General features: G+C 41.0%; 1 protein-coding gene across 3 annotated transcripts in view; it reads left to right on the top strand.

The window, feature by feature from the left end:
- The first annotated feature begins 15,455 nt into the window (after positions 1-15,455).
- Positions 15,456-20,145, top strand: part of PPP1R2 (protein phosphatase 1 regulatory inhibitor subunit 2) — a 30,332-nt gene continuing 25,642 nt past the window's right edge. Inside the window, exons 1-2 of one of the 3 annotated variants that reach the window (XM_071214697.1) lie at positions 15,456-15,736; positions 17,233-17,400. In XM_071214697.1, coding sequence (XP_071070798.1) covers positions 15,717-15,736; positions 17,233-17,400 — 188 coding nt within the window. In that variant the 5' untranslated portion in view covers positions 15,456-15,716. Of the gene's footprint in view, positions 15,737-16,680; positions 16,727-16,976; positions 17,050-17,232; positions 17,401-20,145 lie in introns of those variants that run through there. The other 2 variants (XM_071214698.1, XM_071214699.1) reach the window with 2 other exon arrangements.

Raw genomic sequence — 20,145 nt, 5'->3', positions numbered from 1 at the left:
ATAAGGTCACATTTACAGATTTTAGGGATTAGCATCTGATATCTTTAGGACCCCATTTTTCAGCCTACCACAATAATGCTTTATTTCTTAAATGGAATAGTAGGTAATAGCAGACATAGAATCGTGGCTCTCTACCTTGAATTCGTTATCCTCTGTGCATGGATTTTACCTCAGACACGGACTGCAAACCTCTCATGGAAAGAGAAGCCTCCAAGAAAGCAAAGAGCAGTGTTAAGGAAGCAACTCGTAGGGAGATTAGAAGACATGCTCTAAGAGCTGGGCACAAGATTTTGTCATTATAGAGATGGGGCAGTTCTGGGTGAGATGAGACCTAAAACATGACACCTATAACCTGACTCTTGTCATTTTTAGAATTTTTTGTGAGTCTATTTTAAGATGTTAAATTACATTTAAAGAGTAGCCTTTCTTCCAAAACTTAGCATTTAGTGAGACCCAAAGACTGAAAAACAAAACAAAATGAAGTTCAAAACCCAGTGGATTAATGCTGTGATGGTTAGGCTAATATGTCAACTCAGCCAGGTAATTGTGCCCAGTTGTTTAGTCAAGCAAGCACTGGGCTAGTTGTAATACAAGGGCATTTGCGGGCTTTAGTCATCAGTGAGCTTACTGCATAGATGGCTGGTTACATCTATGATCTACCAGGGAGATTGCCATCAGCAATGAGTGATGTTTTATCCAATCAGTTGAATGCCTTAAAAGGGGAAGTGATTTCAGCATTCAGAGAGAATTTCCCAGCTCATCTTTGGACAGCCTATGTATCCCAGAAACTCATCAAGGACCTTCACTGGACTTTCATCACAGGCCCTGGTTTGCAGCCTGCCTGCGGAACCTGGATTTGTGCATTCCCACGATCATGTGAGAAAATCTTATAAAATCTCATACTATTTACAGATATCGCCTGTTGACTCTGTTCCCTAAAGAACCCTAATAGAAATGCTAATATCTAGCAGTAGAAATTCATGCATTGTGAGTAGGTCAGTGAAGAAAAATTGCAGACACATTGCATAGGCAACCACCAGTTTGACCTGTTTTGAATACAAGCCTCTATCTCCCTCCACTTCCAGGTAAAAAGAGCTGCCTCTGTGAGTCAGCTCTGTTCCAGGAGGTGAAAATGGGCTTGGTGTGCTTCCTGGCTGACATGAGTAGGGCTGGGGGAAGCAGGTGGTCACCCCTTTGTCAGCACAGTTCATCTGTGACTAAGTGGGTGTTTGTTCTTTGCCCACAGCCTGGTCCCAAGCAGGACTGGCTTCACAGCCAGAGATTCCTTGTGTCCTCCCTTCGCAAATGAACAAGTGATTGGTATTGACCAGGACCAACTCTACTGGAAGATGCTGTGGAAATCTACAAAATGGAGGCTGACATTTGTAGCCTTGATCTTTTTTTTTTTTTAAGATTTATTTATTTATTTCTCTCCCTTTCCCTACCCTCCCCCCCGCCCCAGTTGTCTGTTCTCTGTGTCTATTTGCTGCGTCTTCTTATTTGTCTGCTTCTGTTGTTGTCAGCGGCATGGGAATCTGTGTTTCTTTTTGTTGCGTCATCTTGTCATGTCAGCTCTCCGTGTGTGCGGCACCATTCTTGGGCAGGCTGCACTTTCTTTCGCACTGGGCGGCTCTCCTTACAGGGCGCACTCCTTGTGCGTGGGGCTTCCCTACGCGGGGACAACCCTGCATTGTAGCCTTGATCTTGTTTACTTATTTGCTTATGTATTACTTGTCCCTCTCTCCCGTTAGAATGAAGGCTCTCTGCAGACAGGAATCCTGACTTTTGGTACCCTTTTGTATCATCAGAGCCCAGGATGGTGTCTGGCAGACTAGACAATAACTATTTATTGAATGAATGAGTGAATGAATGAATGAATGAATGTAGAGGCAGAAAAAATGTCTCCTAAAGATGTTTTATCAACAAAGTGTTTTGTGCATGGGAAACATTCTAGATGGGTCATTTTTGCACCTTACAGGCGACTAATAAGGATAATCTCTCTACTTTGGCAGGCTTAGAAGCTGTGGTTGCTGGCATTTCATTCATCAAATCTCAGATCAGATGGCATGTCTATAGACATTTACCTAAGAGTGATTGCTCCTGGGAAGCGGATGTGACTCCACTGATAGAGCATCCACCTACCATATAGGAGGTCCAGGGTTCAGTACCCAGGGCCTCCTGGGCCGTGTGGTGAGCTGGCCCAGGAGCAGTATTGCCGTGTGCAAGGAGTGCCATGCCATGCAGGGGTTCCCCCCACATAGGTGTGCCCCATGCACAAGGAGTGCGTCCTGCAAGGAGAGCCACCCAGGAGTGGCACCGCATACAACAAGAGCTGACACAGCAGGATGACGCAACAAAAAGAGACAGATTCCCAGTGTCCCAAGCAGACACGGAAGAACACACAGTGAATGGACACAGAGAGCAGACAACGGGGGGGGGGGGGGGGGGGGGTGAAGGGGAGAGAAATAAATAAAATAAATCTTTAAAAAGAGAAAAGTGATTGTTCTAGTAACCTTCCATCCCATCCCCCTTTCAATTTATCCTATCACTTTCCACAATCTGCAACGATCTTGTTTACTTATTTCTTATGTATTACTTGTCCCTCTCTCCCTTTAGAATGAAGGCTTTCTGCAGGAAGGAATCCTGACTTTTGGTATACTCTTGTATAATCAGAGCCCAGGATGGTGTCTGGCAGAGTAGACAATAAGTATTTATTGAATGAATGAATGCAGAGGCAGAATAAATGTCCCTGGATCCAGAAAGAATGGGTTATGAAAGTGAAAATAGAACCCAGGTATAAATGTCCTATATTTATGTGCTTCAGCATATTCAGCTAAAATTGTTTCCCAGTTTGTCATTTCTGATATGTCCCCACATTCATTTTCTAAATGGGGAAACTGTAGCCCAGTTAAGTGAAATACCTGAACAAAACCATGTGGCTAATTAGAATTATAGCTAGGACTTGAACTTGGACTCATTAGTCTATCAGAGAACTAATTTACTCATAGGGGGATCTGCACATGAGAAAAGTGATTTTTATCTCCATGAGACAAAAAACTGGTACCAAGTCAGCATTATGTTTGACAGGTCAAGAACCACTCATTAAGAGGATTGTATTCAAGAATAATTATTAAGGAGGCAAACTTGGCTAGGTTTGATAATACTCTACATTCTTAGAGATGAATGAGGGAAGACGAACATCCTGCTCTCCCGGGCTGCCAGTTACATGAGATAGGCAATATGGAAGTCTTGGACTCAGACTCCTATAATTTTCAGCATGGGGGAGAATGTTTCATAGGACTAAGGGGCAACTCTACCAGGAAGCAGGAGAACTGGATGACTTCATAAGACTTTCAAGCTCCTGAGGGCCATCTGGACAGCTAGCCCAGGAAGCATGCAGACTAGGAGCTTCTAATATACATTTCTCCCTTATCCCATGAGACTATGCTGCCTCCTTGTGATTTGAGGGCAAAATGCTGATTGCATTTACTTAATTCACCAATCAAGAAACATTACTATTTTCCAAATACATTAACTGTTGTATCTGTCCAGTTCTCATTTTCCCTTTATATGTTGTAGAAAATATACTCTCATTCATTCATTCATTCATTCTTTACTTCTCCTTGAAAATGTCACCTGTTCTTCAGAATTGTATTATGTTATGGCAGAGAAGTACTAGATTCTGTCACTGAAAGGAGAAATAATTTTTTTCATTAATAAAAAAACTCTGAGCAGCCATATCCTTTCATAAGTTCACTACCAACTGACAACAAAAGAATTACCAAGAATAAGGGGCAAGTACATGAAGATGAGTCATTAACCAAAGAATAACCTATCTTAAGGAATTTTTTCCTAGCTCTCAAACCAAACTTTTTAACTAACTGATATTATTTATTACTATATGCTTAGTATTGTAGCAACAACTTCTACCACCTTCTGAAAAAAGATTACCTCCCTTCAAAGTCACAAGAAGCAACCCACTGATGGCTTCCTGAGAAACAATTTTCGACAGAGAATTATGGTACCCTAAATGTTAAACGCAAGGCTGGAAAAAAGCACAAAGCAAAGCAATTTTAAATGAAGAATAATTGTTATTTGAGAATAATAAGTGAAAACTCAAAAGAAACTATTCACGTAGTCAAAGAGCAACTTTCTAAAAACAGAATCCACAGAACATCCCAGAAACATTGCACTAACTACGAAATTCAGTAAGATCAAAAAATATTATGGAGATTTTCTGTCTGAGGGACAAAGACTGGTAACCTATGCGATGTTTTCAGTTATGTGGTCTGAGAACTGGTCTGATTCATTATTTGAATTACGCCTATGAACACCAGTAGCTCACATATTAGCTTTGGCAGGAGGGCAGCTAGATCTTGTTCTTAAAATTACCCCCTCCAAAAATAAATCCAATGTGTCAGCTCTAAATTATTGGCCTAGATTATTTCCTTGACCCTTAACTCTTGGTTTACCAGCCTTTCTTTCCATTACATGACAAGAGCCTTATAGGAGGAACACTGTCTGCTTTATCTTCCTATCCTCAGTTTCTAATACAGAATGAAGTTAATACACAAATGGGTGTGGAGCCTGGTTTAATATTCAATCTTCTTTTGAGAATGTTTTAATCTGACTCTTCTTTGTTCCCCTTTTTCAATGGCTCTTCTTTGTTCCCACCTTTTGGTCATTTTAAGGATTTTTAAAAAACATTTTGACTAAAGGCCCCTTAGATTTTGTATTTCAAATAAGCTCATAAAATGTATGCAACATTTTACAAAGGATGGTTCCCTTGTAGCTATCATTTTTCTTTTATTTACTATTAATCAAGATCGTAAATTCACAAACAACATACCAAACTCCAAAACACTAATTATAGTATTTATAATTTAAAAATACTAATTTGTACCAAATATTATGGATCATTGAAAATAAGTTATTTCAAGCATTTATGCTTGGGATGAGCATTTATGATTGGGATCCACCCATAGACTATAGTCTTTAGAATCTACAAATAATCTCAACATTTTATCCACAGCAGTGGTTCTAGCTGCTTAATCACAGCTTCATCCTACCTCACTCAGGCTTTGTTTCTTAGCATACATGCTGGGCAACTGCAAATACTACTTCTTTGAAGGGTATGGTTTTGGTGCTGTGGGCACCCCAGAAAAATATGTTCTTAAACTTAATCCATTCCTGTGGGTATGAACCCACAGGACCTTTTGATGAGGTTATTCAAAGTGTGGCCCACCTCAATCAGAACGGGTCTTGATCCTATTACTGGAGTCCTTTATAAACAGAATGAAATGCAAAGAGAGAGAAAGTTACAGAAGCAAGAAGCTGAAAAACAAAGGAATGCAGAAGAGAATGCAGGGAAGCCGACTTGCCCCAATGGATAGGGCATCTGCCTACCACATGGGAGGTCCACGGTTCAAACCCCGGGCCTCCTTGACTCGTGTGGAGCTGGCCCATGCCCAGTGCTGATGTGCACAAGGAGTGCCCTGCCACACAGGGGTGTCCTCTGCATAGGGGAGCCCCAAACACAAGGAGTGCACCCCGTAAGGAGAGCCGCCCAGGGTGAAAGAAAGTGCAGCCTGCCCAAGAATGGTGCTGCCCACACGGAGAGCTGACACAACAAGATGACACAACAAAAAAAACACAGATCCCCAGTGCCGCTGATAAGGATAGAAGCAGTCACAGAAGAGCACACAGCGAATAGACACAAAGAGCAGAAACTCGGGGGGGGGGATAAATAAATAAAAATCTTAAAAAAAATAAAAAGAAGAGAATGCAGAGGTCAGGAGAAGTCACCATATGCATTGCCATGTGACTGAGGAGCCCAGGACCTAGGATCACCAGCAGCCAGCCTCAGAATGCCAGTTTTGGGTAAGACAGCATCACCTTGAGGATGTCTTGATTTGGACTTCTCTTAGCCCCCAAACCATGAGCTAATAAATTCCCACTGTTTAAGCCAACCCATTGCATGTTATTAGCTTGAGCAGCTAGGGAAACTAAACAAAGAGGGATGCCTCACAGACCAAATTGAATGTCTGTGGAAATCAGCAATCCCACCAAGAAAAAGCAAAATAAAAAATGTCAAAAATTAGGCAAAACAAACATTAAAAAAAGGATACCCAAAGTCCCAAAGACTTGTAGATTTTAGGTACACTGGAGAATTGACCTGGAGCTTCCTCATGATGCTCCCAGTCTCGAGAGAAAGCTAAACAAGAAATCCAACCGTTACAATGTAGGATTCTGAGACCAAATAGTTTTCAGAGGTAAGGGGCACATGGGAGCACAGAGGAGGGCCACCTCAATCTGCCACGGAAGAATTGAGCAAGGCTTCATTCAGGAGCAAACTCTGAGGGGCATTTGGAAGAGTAAACTGGGTTAGCCAGAAATAGAAAGTGAAGGAGGAGGCACCCCAGGTCAAAGAAAGACTGTCACACAAAAAGAACTCAAACAATTGAATATCATCTGGGGAAAGGGCCTTGTGGAAGAATGATAGACTATGAAGGGAGGTAGCGAGGCAGGGGTCAGATCACTGACAGCCTTATAAACCATGACAAGGAGTGTGGATTTTAATTTAAGGTAAAAGAGTTCTTTAAGGACTTAAATCTAGGAAATAATAACTCAAATATAAAATCAGAATGCTAATTTATTCATAGTGAAAATACATCCCTGCAGAGCAGATCAGAGGCTGGAGTCCCCTGGGAAGCAAACACTCTGCCTTTGGGTTGGCTACAGGGAATACCAGAGTTGGATGAGGAAGGTGTTGGTTGAATTAAGACTAAGGCAACCTCATTCATTACACAATGGGGATCCACCAACAACCTGTTCACTGACCTTCCCTCTGGGAAGGGTTCTATTCTAGACTGGTAATATTGAATGATGGCTCTGGAAGCAGAGGAGGATAGAGAGGGGAGAGGTAAGCCTGAAAGTGGGAGAACCAGTGAGGTGGCTATTGCACCAATGCCTATGAGTAATGATGATGCCCTAAATGAAGGCAGTAGCAGATTTAGGCAGAATCATGTGGACTTAGGGATCAAGTGGCTGTGGTGAAGGAGGAGTCTAAGGTTGCTGGTTGCCACCAGCCAGAAAGGGAGAGTCAAAATGTGAAAGAATATTTGTGCAGGGAGATTAGATTCAAGTCCTGGCTCATGCCACATTAGGGATTATCTATTGCCCCTACCCAGCATGGATCTTTTACACCTGGCAGATTGAAGGGCTTCCCAAAAGTGCCATACTCTCTTAGGCCTCATTCCACTTGTTCGCATCACTCCAAATGACATGAAGTCCTTCTTTCCCTACTCCACGTGGATGACTCCAGCTTATGTGCTCATCAATTCTGTCCAGTCTTCTCTGGCCCTTCCCTTGCTTTCCTTCCTACTACCACTACCATGTGTCCATATTTCCATGCTTGTAAATGCTAAATGTCCATTGAGGCACTTACCATCCATTGGTAATTTTTTTATATTTCCTCATTAATCTGTGAGCTTAACATTAAGAATAAGGATCAGTCTCATGCATCTTTGTACACACAGCAAATTGCATGGCACAGTCAATGTTTAATGCATATTTCCTAAGTAAGCCAACATACTTGATGACATTTAGAGATTAGCAGGAATTTACTATAATAGATGACAGTAATTGAAAGGGAAGACAGGGATACACAGTTAGCTAACATGACCCTCAAGAAGGAGATTTGTTTTTGTTTTTTTACTAGAGCAGTTGTAGGTTTACAGAAAGATCATGCAGGAAAGATCATGCAGAAAGTACAGCATTCTCATATACCCTACACAGTTTTCCCTACTTTTAACTTTCTGCCTTAGTGTGGCACCTCATTACAACTGATGAAACAATATTATAATTAAATTATTAACTATTGTCCATAGTTTACAACTATGTTGTACAGTTCCATATTTTTTTTTAAATTCTGGTAACATATATACAAACCTAAAACTTTCCATTTTATCCACTTTTAGATATACAATTCAGTGGTATTAATTACATTCACAATGTTGTGCTACCATTACCACCATCCATTACTAAAACATTTCTATCACCCCAAAAAGAAACTCTGTGCCAATTAAATATTAACTCCCCATTCCCCACCCCTGCCCAGCTCCTGGTAACCTGCATTCTAGTTTCTTACTCTATGACTTTGCATATTCTAATTATTCCATATAAATGAGGTCATCAATATTCGTTCTTTTGTGTCTGGCTATTTCACTCAACGTGATGTCTTCAAAGTTCATCCATGTTGTCACATGGATCAGAACTTCACTAAGAAGAAGGAGTTTTTACCTTGGGGAGTGGATAGGGGTGGGAGGAATGACGATGAAGGAAACAGCCTTGGGAGTCAAAGAGAAAGCCCAATTCCTTCACAACCCTGCTCCTTGGCATATGAGCGAATGGCCAGGCATTAGTTATGAGAGCTGAGAATGGGAGAAAAGCGAGACTTATGTTAAGATGAGGAATGCAGGCAACATTATGGGAAGGCATTCAGGGTCTCTGATAGGATGACATTCAGCGAGTGTAGACCAGCATAACAGTACTGCTTGGTAGGCAGCCACTATTCCCAGCCTCAAGTGTTCCCCATAGCTTGACTATCCATAGGTCCCCCAATAACCCCAGAAACTAAAGAGGTAACACCTGGCACAGCAGAGGGCCTCCCTGAATTACATGAACCTGTGCCTACATGATGACCATTCTCCTTTCTGCTCTTTGGGGCCAGTCCACAACCTTCTGGTTATCAAATATTTTTATCATCACCCCAGAGTATAAGCAATTTATTTCCGAGGAATGGAGGCAGGAGGGCCTAGTAGACAGAGCTGAGGAGAAGCAGCACTGAGATGCCTGAAGAAAACAATGAGGAACGAAGCTGCACATCTAAGGAGGTTGAGGATGACAGTGATGGGAGTTCTAGTGAGCAGAGCTGGCTTGGAAGCTACTTGGACAGGCTGGGGAAGAGGTGCCCTAGCCTAATTGTCTCCTGAAAGTGGCTATCCCAGGAGGAAAGAACTTGACCAGGTTCCAGGGCCTGGACATATTGGAAGTAGAGTTTAATGCCTGTGGTGGAGGAGCACCACAATGATGACCTTGAGTCACTGAGAAAGACATTTATGCTAATTAATATTGGCTTAATTTTATTGCATCCTGATCCTTCAAGAAGTATAATCTCACATACAATAAATATGCTTCTTTATTAACCAGAAGATTCTATTCCTGCCCACTCCATATAAATTTTCTTTATTTCTTTGTCCCTTTCTGGAGGGACAAGAAACATAAAACAAAAGCAGTTAATGTTTGCATGTATTCTTTTTCACTCTGAAAAAGTAACAGGGAATTTATCTGTCTTAATTATTTCTGGCATGGAGTGATCTAGGAAGAAAAAAGTGAATTTCAGCTTTGGTCAGCCATAAAGTTTCATTAAGCCTGCACTGCAATGGTTGTTAGTACAGAGTCAAACACGCTTCCATACTTCTCTTCTGAAATGTGGCAAATGGAATTATCTTCGACAAACATAGCTTAGCAATGTGCTTAAGAATGTCAAGAATATTATGGGTGTGGTGGACCTTCATAATATTAAATAAAAATTGTGTTGACTAGGGCAGAGTTGCGTTTCCAAGTAGGTAAACTATTAATTACAAGTAGTTAAAAAGAACATTCTACAAGACAACAGACTAGGTGCCACAAGAAGTAAGTACATAAATAAGTAAATAAATATCTAAAGACAAAGCTAGTTTTCACTTTGGCTTCATTTGTAACTCAATTCAGTTCAAGAAGCTGGGTGGAAAAACCCATATATAAGAAACAGTGAGGGAAACGGACTTGGCCCAGTGGTTAGGGCATCCGTCTACCACATAGGAGGTCCGCGGTTCAAACCCCGGGCCTCCTTGACCTATGTGGAGCTGGCCCATGCGCAGTGCTGATGCACGCAAGGAGTGCTGTGCCACGCAGGGGTGTCCCCCGCATAGGGGAGCCCCATGCACAACGAGTGTGGCCCTTAAGGGAGAGCCGCCCAGTGCAAAAGAAAGTGCAGTCTGCCTAAGAATGGTGCCATCCACATGGAGAACTGACGCAGTAAGATGACTCAACAAAAAGAAACACAGATTCCCGTACCACTGACAACAAAAGAAGCGGACAAAGAAACAAGACGCAGCAAATAGACACAGAAAAGAGACAACAGGGATGGGGGTGGGGGTGGGGGTGGGGGTGGGGGTGGGGGGAGATAAATAAATAAATCTTTTAATTAAAAAAAACAATGAGAGGCAAACTCTTTTACAAGCTAGAATATTCTTGATAGGAGATATGAAAAGGAGAATTGGAAGGCTTGAGCATTTCCTGCTTTATGTTTCACAGGTGAACAAGGAGATCAATCTGTAACTGACTTTAACAATCAATTGAGATAACCCACTACCTTTGGACCAGCCAGTTTCACAGATAAGAACATCTGCATAGAAACCACCAACCCACACACTCCTTGCTGCTGCTTTCCCGAGCCTGAGCTTTTCTCTACAAACTCCCTTACCAATGCCTTCTCCAAGCTTCCAGTCCAATGGGGAGAAAACTAGACACTAATTTCTCTTGTGAGAGCTTTGTGGCTCCTGTTGATGATCTCCTCCCGCCCCACCCCTCCCGCCACAGGGGAACACAGAGCATCTTGACTCCTATACCGGACACAGGCCTACTTACTAAGAACACATGAGTGACACAAATTGGAGGCTATACCTTTGTGAAAATAGTAACATTGCTCTCACAGAACACAGAAATAAAGCTGGGAGAGGACTGTAATTAAAACTAGATGTGTATATTTGTCTAATAACAAAGTATTTTTAAGGATCCTGAACCTAAAATGAACAGAAAATACCTACCGTAATTTTAGAAACCAAGCAATAGATGGGACCTAGAAAAGTATGTGGCACATAAGCCCTCAGTAAAGATTTTTGACTGTTGACAATATGCTTCTTTTAATGTCTTCTCTATCTTATTCAGCTGACTTTACTTCTATTATTTCCTTTTCAGCATTATAGCTGTTTATACTTCACTCTGTCACATACAAAAAGGTATACAATCAGATTGTTTTTCAAGAAATCGATATTCTTAAGGGCATCATTATTTGGGGGGAAATTTCAGAGCAGTTTATTCATTTATTCATTGATTGAAGAAACATTTATCAAGAACTTCTATGGACAGAAATTGTATTCATTGTTATGCTGCTGGGGAATAAGAAGAGAAAAGCCTGTGCCTGCGTCCAGTGAGGCCACAGTGGGAGAGACATCTGGCACTATGAGAAGTTTAGTGTGATTGGTGTGAAGAACAAAGGGGAAGGAAGTGGATATGAAAAGATAAGGAACCTAGAAAAACAGGGCCAGACTGCAAAATCCTGAGGAATTTGGACTTTATCCTGTGCAATGAATAGCTATAGAAGATTTAGCTACTTGAGTGAAAAAACAAAAAAGGGGGTGGGAATTCTAATTATTTGCCCCATTCCCTAGCACAGTGCTTGGCAAAGCACAGTTAAATTTATAAATTAAGGGTCATTACATAGCCTTTTTTTTTTTTAATGAGAGCAGAGTAGTAGTTTCCTGGCTGCAAAAACAAATACCATACAAATGGGTTGGCTTAATAACAGGGATTTATTGGCTCATAGTTTCAGAGGCTAGAAAGCTTGCTTCCTCCCAGGGCATTCTTCTAGCTGGCCAGCAATCTTTGGGGTTCGTTGACTTTTCTATCACATGGCGATGCATATGGCAATATTTTCTCCTTTCTCTTCTAGGTTCTGTTGACCTAGCTTCTGGCACTTCCCTGTGCCTTCTTCCTCTGTGTTCAGTTTTTTTTGCTTACAAGGACTTCAGCCATGTTGGATCAAGGCCCACCCTCATCCAGTCTGGGCACACCTTAACTAATAACATCTTCAAAGGTCCTATTTACAAATGGATCCACACCCATAGGACAAGAGGTTGGAACCTGAACATGCCTTTTGTAGGGGATATTATTCAATCCCCAACAAAGAATATGAAGATAAATGGAAGGTAAAGAAAGTGGAGATCCCTAGACCAATCTGGAGACTATTACAACAGTTAACTCAAAATAATAAAATTATATAACTGATAGGTTTCAAACTAAGACCAATTAAAGGGAGCATAAGTAATAAAGTTAAAAAGTCTCCCTATTGTAAACGATGACTAAATGGGCTCAGAAATATAATATTTAGGATTTTCCATAAAGGGTTCATACCTATATCACATGTATTCTGAATTAAATTCTATACTCCTTATTCCAATAGGCATTCACAAATTAATAAAATTAATATAATTTGGCAAAATTAACACAATAAAATTACAGTATATGATATTGTTTGCTTACCTCTTACAATAATTCATAAACCAGACCAGTTGACATGGAAAATTTACAGTCCCCCAAAAAACTGATTTCTGACAGGCATAAGATAAATCAGTAGATTACCCAAGAAAATAATTCACATTTCCTATTTTCCATTCCAAAAAACTTATCATGACTTACACTGTCTTCTTTTTCCGTTCCAATTATTTATCTCATAGGTTTGAAAAAATAAGCACTTCTCTAGATTCCAGATTTAATACTAGTGTTTAAAGGGTCAGGAAACATCTAGGAACCAATGAAACTTTTGTATACCCAACAGGTGTGCATATGTTGTGAGTCTTCTCAGAAAAGTATTTTGGCATCTTGGAGGCTTTTGTGATGAGGTTAAGGGATCCTTTTGGTAGTTGTCTTTAGAGAGAAAAGAAACAATGGAGAATTTCAGGGCTGTAAATCAACCAAAGCATTGAGCTTTCGTTCTCTTTCTTAGCAAGCAAAGAGCTGCTTCTGACTCAGTGGTCATTAAATCACAAACTTTGGGTATTTTTCCAGAGGTGAAGAGGAGGGAAAGAGAACTATCCACTTCCTTGCTCGGTGAAACCCGGCTGATGACTTAGGCAGGCTGGGTGGACCCAGTCATGGAAGGATTTGTACCTTTGGAACTTTCTTCTTGGTGGGAAGCCAAGCGATGTTGGCCTCAGTTGCCTGTTCCAATAAAAATAGTGCCAACTGGCTCAGCCACTCAAGGAGGTACATTAAAAGCATCTCCTCCTTTAAATGTGCTGCATTGGGTCAGGCTACCACAATGAAGTTTTCAAAAAGAGAGCAGAAACACCATCTGCTAATCCTTAAACATATATATATATATTCTTCTTTTATATATATATTCTTATATATATATATATTCTTCTTTTTTTTTTTTTAATAGTATTTGCCTTGAGCTTAACAGCTACTTCCAGTAACTGAATCCAGAATGGAAGATTCCATTCACAATCCATCTCTTGGCAGCCAAACTCTTGACATACAGGAATATAACACAAATTCAGCCAAATTCAGTGCTTTGGCTATTTGGTTCAGATGATTTCCTATAAGAGCATATTACAGCAGAGGCATTAGAGAGGAAATTTCTGTTTAGATGCATTTGGAAATTTTTGAGGGGCCACACTGAGAAAAATAGTGGTTCAGCTATTCTAAAATGTAAGGAGAAGATGAACTAGCACTCTCAATCTTGTGGCCAAACTAATATCTCATGTTTTTAAAAAATATTAAGGAAGTCCTCTTCATCTGAATTCACTTTTAGTGGGTTTGGGAGTGGAAGAAATTGTACAATTTGCAAACGTTTTTTATTTTTATTTTTATTGGGGCAAATGTTTTTTTCAAGGTTCTTCAGAAAACATCAACTTTTTTTTTTAGGAGGTTACAGGATTGAACCTAGGACCTCATACTTGGGAAGCAGGCACTCAACCACTGAGCTACTCCTGTTCCCCAACATCAACTTTAAACATTTTTCTTTTATTAACTGTAATAAAACACACTATGTCATACTATGGTAGCCCTTATCATTAGAGGATCTCAAAGTAAGGCAAAGCTTAATTAAGGCCCGCCACAGCTTCAGCGCGGTGACTCCTGGGTCCAAGCAGGAACAAAGCAATTCTGCCCAATAATTTAGAACACATGAAGAGAACTTTTGTATATTCCCTTGAAAATAGGATTACCACCACTTGATCTAGGCTCCTGCTGACACAGAAAGAAATGCAATGAAGGTGTTGGAACCTGGGGCTGAGGGGACTCAGGAAGGGAGGTGGCTGTCCTGCTTCCTCTTCAATCTGAACACTTTCTCTGTCCCATGGGCTGGGCACAGTTGTCAGGTTGTGATGTCAGATCCACTAGGCAGTCCTGACCCGGGAAGAGGGGAGGGGAATGGGAGACTGGGGCTAGGAACACAGGTGAGCCCAGTAGAGAAAGGTGCCAAGAGGGGTTTTGGACCCTGTGGAAAACAGGTTGACAATTCCTCATACCATATGACCCAGCAATCCCAATTCTAAGTATACACCCAAAGCATTGAAACCTGGGACTCAAACAGATATTTGAACACTGCTGTTCACAGTGGCATAATTACAATTGCTAAAAAATGGAAGCAACCCAAGTGTCCATCAATAGATGAATGGATAAACATAATGTGGCATACATATACAATGGAACATTCAGCAGTGAAAAGGAATGAAGTTCTGATGCATGCAACAACATAAATGAACCTTGAAAACATCATGTTGAATGAAATAAGCCAGGCACAAAAGGACAAATATTGTATAATCTCAGTGACATCAAAAATTAGAATAAGTAAATTCATAGAGTCAGAAACTAGAATACAGGTTAAGAGGGGCCAGGGTGGGGGAGGGACTAGGGAGTTAACAATTAGTACAGAATTTTGTTTGAGGTGATGGAAAAATTTTGGTAATGGATGATGGTGATGGTAGCACAACATCGTGAATGTAATTAACACACTGAATTATATATTGGAATGTGGTTAAAAGGGGAATTTTTAGATGGTAAATATATTACTAGAATTTTTTAAAACCACAATAGAGGACTATACAACAAAAACAGTAACCCAAATATAAGATATGGACTATAGCTAATATTACCAATTATAATTACATTCTCACATCAATTTTAACAAAGAAAACACACTAAGGCAAAATATTGATGGAGGCAGATATATGAAAACTATTTTCTGAATGACTTTTCTGTAAACCTATAATTTCTCTAATAAAAATACATAGCACACAAACATATAAACATAATTGAAAGGATATTGTGAGGGTTATATTCATTTTTTTGGTCAATCTTCTGATTGCTCTATAATGTGGATATTTTATTTTAAATAAGAAGTAAATTTCATGTTTAAAAAAAAAGAGTGGCTGTGGAACGGCCTTAGCTTTCAACTGAGGAAATTCCTAGGGGAACACTTTGAGCTCTATGGCTGGCAAAGTTTTTCCTTTCTTCCCCCTCCATTATGTCCATTCAGTATTCATTCCCTTGAGAAAGCCCTGTTTCTTGCCAGGAATTCGGTGAGGGGCTGTATGCCAAACAATGAAAACACAAGATAGTTGCTCGCAGTCAGTCCTGAGGAGCAGAGTCCCAAGAACACAAACAGTGTTGCTCTCCAAGGCACAGAGCCTGTGTTAAGGGAGATGAAATGTGGGATCCAGAAAGAAGACAATTGAGATTGCTGCCATCAGGGCAAAATAGGGTAGAACCCTTCACCCAGTCCACATTCTTTCCCTCCCCCCACACAAGAGGAGGACGTTGCTGGGAACCAGGTGTCAGCTCAACCTAAGGAAGAACTTTCTGAGTCAGAGCTGTTGGAAGATGAAATGACATGTACCGGGAAGTGGTAAGCTCCTGGCCACTGGGTTTGTTCAAGAAGATGCTGGACTGCCACCTGGGAGAAGTGCTTGATGAGGTTCCTTCCAGGTCTAATAATCCATGAATATATAGGGGAGCTGGTCTGCTGGAGGTGGCGATCCTTGGTAACGCAGCCTGCTCTGCTCTGGCTTGTCACAAGAATTACAAGGAGGGCTGATCAAGTAATGGGTGGTAGAAAAGAGCCTGGTGATAAGGGACTGGGGTGGAGGGGGGTGAGGGATTTGCTTAATCTCTGAGACTTTCATTTGTCCCATCTGTACAGTTCCTGGTCCTGGTACGGCATGGACACCACCACCTCTGCAGACCCTAGCTTAGCTCTGGACTTGAGATGCAATATAGTTCTGAGATCGTTCTCAGGGCTTCAAACTTCTGCCCTTTCCTGTACTTCTTAGAACCCACTTCTATTCCTCACAATGGCCACAGCACCCCACGTTTCCTGACTCGCTAGAGTCTCAAGCTCTCTCCTCTCATGAAAGTCCGCTCTCAGGTTTTTCATTCATCCCAGGTACAATACAACGGGCGGTGGGTTCTTTTATTTTCTCATTTTGAACTCTTTTCCTGAAGACCTAGACAGTGCCCTAAAGCTTCTGGCCGATTTCAGCCAGTACTGGACAACTGGTTACCTTAAGTGAATTCTCTAGAAAATTTTTTTGTGGAAGACATAAATCACAGTTCTAGGAACTTCTGTCAGCAATACCTTCCACAGTATTACCAATGGGGAGGCAACATCGAAAGATGGGGAAACACCAGACTAGAAGTCAGAAGCCCCAAGTTCTATGTGAAGGAGGTCAGTAGCTTCCCCTCTCTGTCCTTCAGCTTCTCCAATAGCAAAAGAAGGTTAGACTATTCCAATGCCAATATTCTATGATTTCATAATAGGTCTCTAAGGACCATTCCAATGCTGATATTCCACGATCATATAACAGGGTTTTCATTCTGGTAAAATGGAAGGAAAGAGGTACATCACATTCATTTCTTGGAAAGTCAGCTACACCTTTGGTCAGTGATATCGTCTCTGAGCCTTTTTGCTAAGTTACAAAATAAAAAAGAGCCATACCGACCTCAAAGGGTGGTGGGCGTGAGAGTGCTCCGAGAGCTGCAAAACCGTAGAGCAGCCTCGGGGGAGGGGTGAGCAGAGCGCGAGGGCCAGGAGGAGGCGGGGCGAGGAGCTTGGTTTTGTTCTCGCCCCGCCTAGGTATCGCGAGAGGGCGGGCCCGCTTGCTTTTGGCGTCTGCGTCGCAGTGCCTCTGGGGTTGCTACGCCAGGCTCTCTCCGCTGGTGGTGGGTAAAGTGCCGGCGACCGAGAACGCGCGACCGGCCGCCAGCCGCTCGGCTGTGGCGTCGTTGTGTCGTGACAACGACGCCGGTAGCCGTCTTTGCGACTGCAGGTGCGGCCGCCTCAGCCCCGAGCGGGCTCCGCGGCTGCCTGGTGGGTCCCTGCTCACGTCCTTTCCTTTTCTCGAGCCCGCGCCAAGAAGCGACATTGAGCCGACAGCTGGAGCGGCAGGCAATGGCGGCCTCGACGGCTCCTCACCGGCCCATCAAGGGGATCCTGAAGAACAAGAGCTCTACGACTTCTTCTCTGGTGGCCTCGGCCGAACAGCCCGGCGGGAGCGTCGATGAAGAGCTGAGGTGAGAGCCGGTAGGCTTGGCATCTGGTCGCCCGGCTCTGCCTGGGAAAGCCACTCCTTCCCGGTGCGGGCGGCGTCGCCTCCCAGCCCACCGCGGTTCGACCTGCAGCGCCCAGCGGCGGCTACGCGGATGCGGCTCGGGCGTCTCTCAGGTCTCCCTCCACTTTCGGCCAGGCTGCGGGGGCTTTTAAAGAATGCAGGAGCGGTGATGTTTATCGTGTTTTTCCTTAAAAAAAAAAAAAAAAAAAGAAAAGTATATTTGTGTATGATAGTTTAAAAACAAACTAATCATGATGTTTGAATTTTGGGAGAGTTGAGTTGGAATTATTAAAGAATCAAATTGAAGTTTCAAAGCTTCAACTGATAAACTTCTGTTATTTCTTAATCTCAAATCCGAGGTATCCAAAATGAAAGTGAATTTTCTTGGCTTGAGAAATTAGCTGTTTATTGCTAATTATTTTTGAATCTGCAACTAAAGCAGTTAAGAAGAGCAACTTAAAATTATCCGGTGATATTTTAGTTGCTTTTGCATGCCCCTGTAAAAAGGTGTTAACCCAAATCATTGTGTGTAATAGTTAATGATTGGAAGCAACCCAATGTCCATTAATGAGGACTGGTGAAATATTAATTATGGTCCATTTGTGTAATAGAACAATATACCAGCCTTTAAAAAATTATGAAGGAGATATTTATTCACAGACAGGGAAAGATATCCAAGGTGCAATGCTCAGTGAAAAAAAGGTTGTAGCATAATATATATTGTAAACTACACCACTGGGTTAGAAGTACAAGGGGACTGGAGTGTCATAAGATACTAAAAATATAAGGACTACATTCTTGAAATAAGACGGCATAGAAAAATGTAATTGAAATTTGTAAAGTCATGAAGGGAAAACGAGGATGTTCGTGACTTAGAATGTTGGAACTGGGGCACACCTTTGTTAAGGAACTAATTTAATTTAGAACCGTAAAAGGAAGTACCACTTGGTGGTGGTAAATTTATGCGGATTTGTGTAACACTGAAGAAAACATTAAGTAGTAGTTTAGAATCTTAGCCTTTTTTGGGGGTTGAAAAGGATCTTCGTTTGTCTATCCAAACTCTCCCACTTCTACCCTCTTTTGAATGCTTGAATCTTCTTACATTCCCTAACATGCGATTTTCCGACCTCTTTTGGGAATAAGCAGCTTCAAATGGGGCTGGGGAATGACGGTTGTAAATCATGGAATTAACAAAACAGACTCTCACCAGAATATAGCTGTGGCAAGAACAAGGTAGTTCAAAAACAGCTGTAGAAGGCTGGCAATGCAGCTCCAGGGTCTTTAGCAAGAGCATGGTTCTTACTGGTATCTGTGTTATTTAGTGATTTTCTAGAAGAAGCTGCTTTCTTGTCCATTTCCCAACTGGCTTATTATTTTCCTCTTTTTCTGCTTCCTTAACTTCCACTTATTCTCAGCTTTGATCTACCATAACCTGTCAGGGCATCATGCTGTGGATTGGCCTCTCTCTGAAAGTGTCTGGGGTTACTTCCAGGTATTTATTTTCTGCCTCTATAATAGACCCACTATACTGGACTGACTCACCCAAGTAGGGTTGCTGCTTCTTTAGGAACTTCTGGCAGGACAGATTGACTTAAAAGGAGCCTTTTTGCAAGGTTGGCAACTTTAATTGACTTGTCTAATTAATGGGTTATAGTCTTGACTTCAAAGGAAGCTACCAGCCCTCATTCATTGAGAGTCATGATGTTTGGTCCTAAGTGGTAAAAAGGGGTAGGCTTTTTTCATTAGTGTTACATGTCTCTAAAAAAAAGCAAAGAAACTGATAGTCACAGCTCTTGCAAACAATATAAAATTCAGAAATTAATAAAGGTAGTATATTATTGGTCTAACTTGAAACATTGGAACAGAGTGTAACAAGGCAGAAGAATCTCGTATTAAAGAAAATGACCAGGAATCTAATAAATTACCTTTTATTGATGCCTTTATATAATGTAAAATGCAGTGGTAGTTTCCTTTTTCTGAACCCCCATAGTTGTGAGGTGTTCATTAAAGTAAAGGGATGTTACAAAGGAATTTTTTTAAGGTCTGAAGTTGAGTTGTCTATTCTAGTCTTAACTTTTTGATTGTGCATCTTTTCTAGTAAGAAAAATTCACTCTTCAAATACATTTATAATTTATATACATATACTACTAATCATTAGATATTATCTCAAGACATAATATACTACTTAAAGTGAGGTTCATATAAAGCCTATTTTAAATAGTTTTAAGCATTTCTATCTTTTTTAAATGATTAATCTATCATTGATGGGTTGTTTTGTTGTTTTTAATCTACCTTCTTTTTCTAGATAGAATCTAGTAAATCCACATAATTAGGTATAAATAAACCTCAAAATGTTGTGACACACTTTACTACCAGTTTGAACACCATTGTCTATTCTTATTCTGAATTCTCATCTTTCAAGATACCTTGAATATAGTGCACAATTTGTAAAGGTCTAACTTAGCACGTATAATGAGTATGTATGTATAATTCATGTAAAACAAGACTTCATTGATTCTGAGATGTACCATCATTTTATATACCACCAAGAAAAAAAAAAACACTGCCAAGATTACAAAGTGTCATCCATTTTAAGACATCCTATTTTCAGAGATATTAAAATGTGAAAATAGGTATTTTGGAATTGATGGAAATACAATATTAAATTTTACTGTAGTCTATCTTGTGAGTACTGTAGCTGAGTGG

This window comes from Dasypus novemcinctus, chromosome 4 (assembly GCF_030445035.2).
Source record: "Dasypus novemcinctus isolate mDasNov1 chromosome 4, mDasNov1.1.hap2, whole genome shotgun sequence".
Taxonomy (NCBI): Eukaryota; Metazoa; Chordata; class Mammalia; order Cingulata; family Dasypodidae; genus Dasypus; species Dasypus novemcinctus.
Note: the sequence above shows the minus strand (reverse complement) of the source record. Positions and strands in the feature narration are given on the sequence as shown.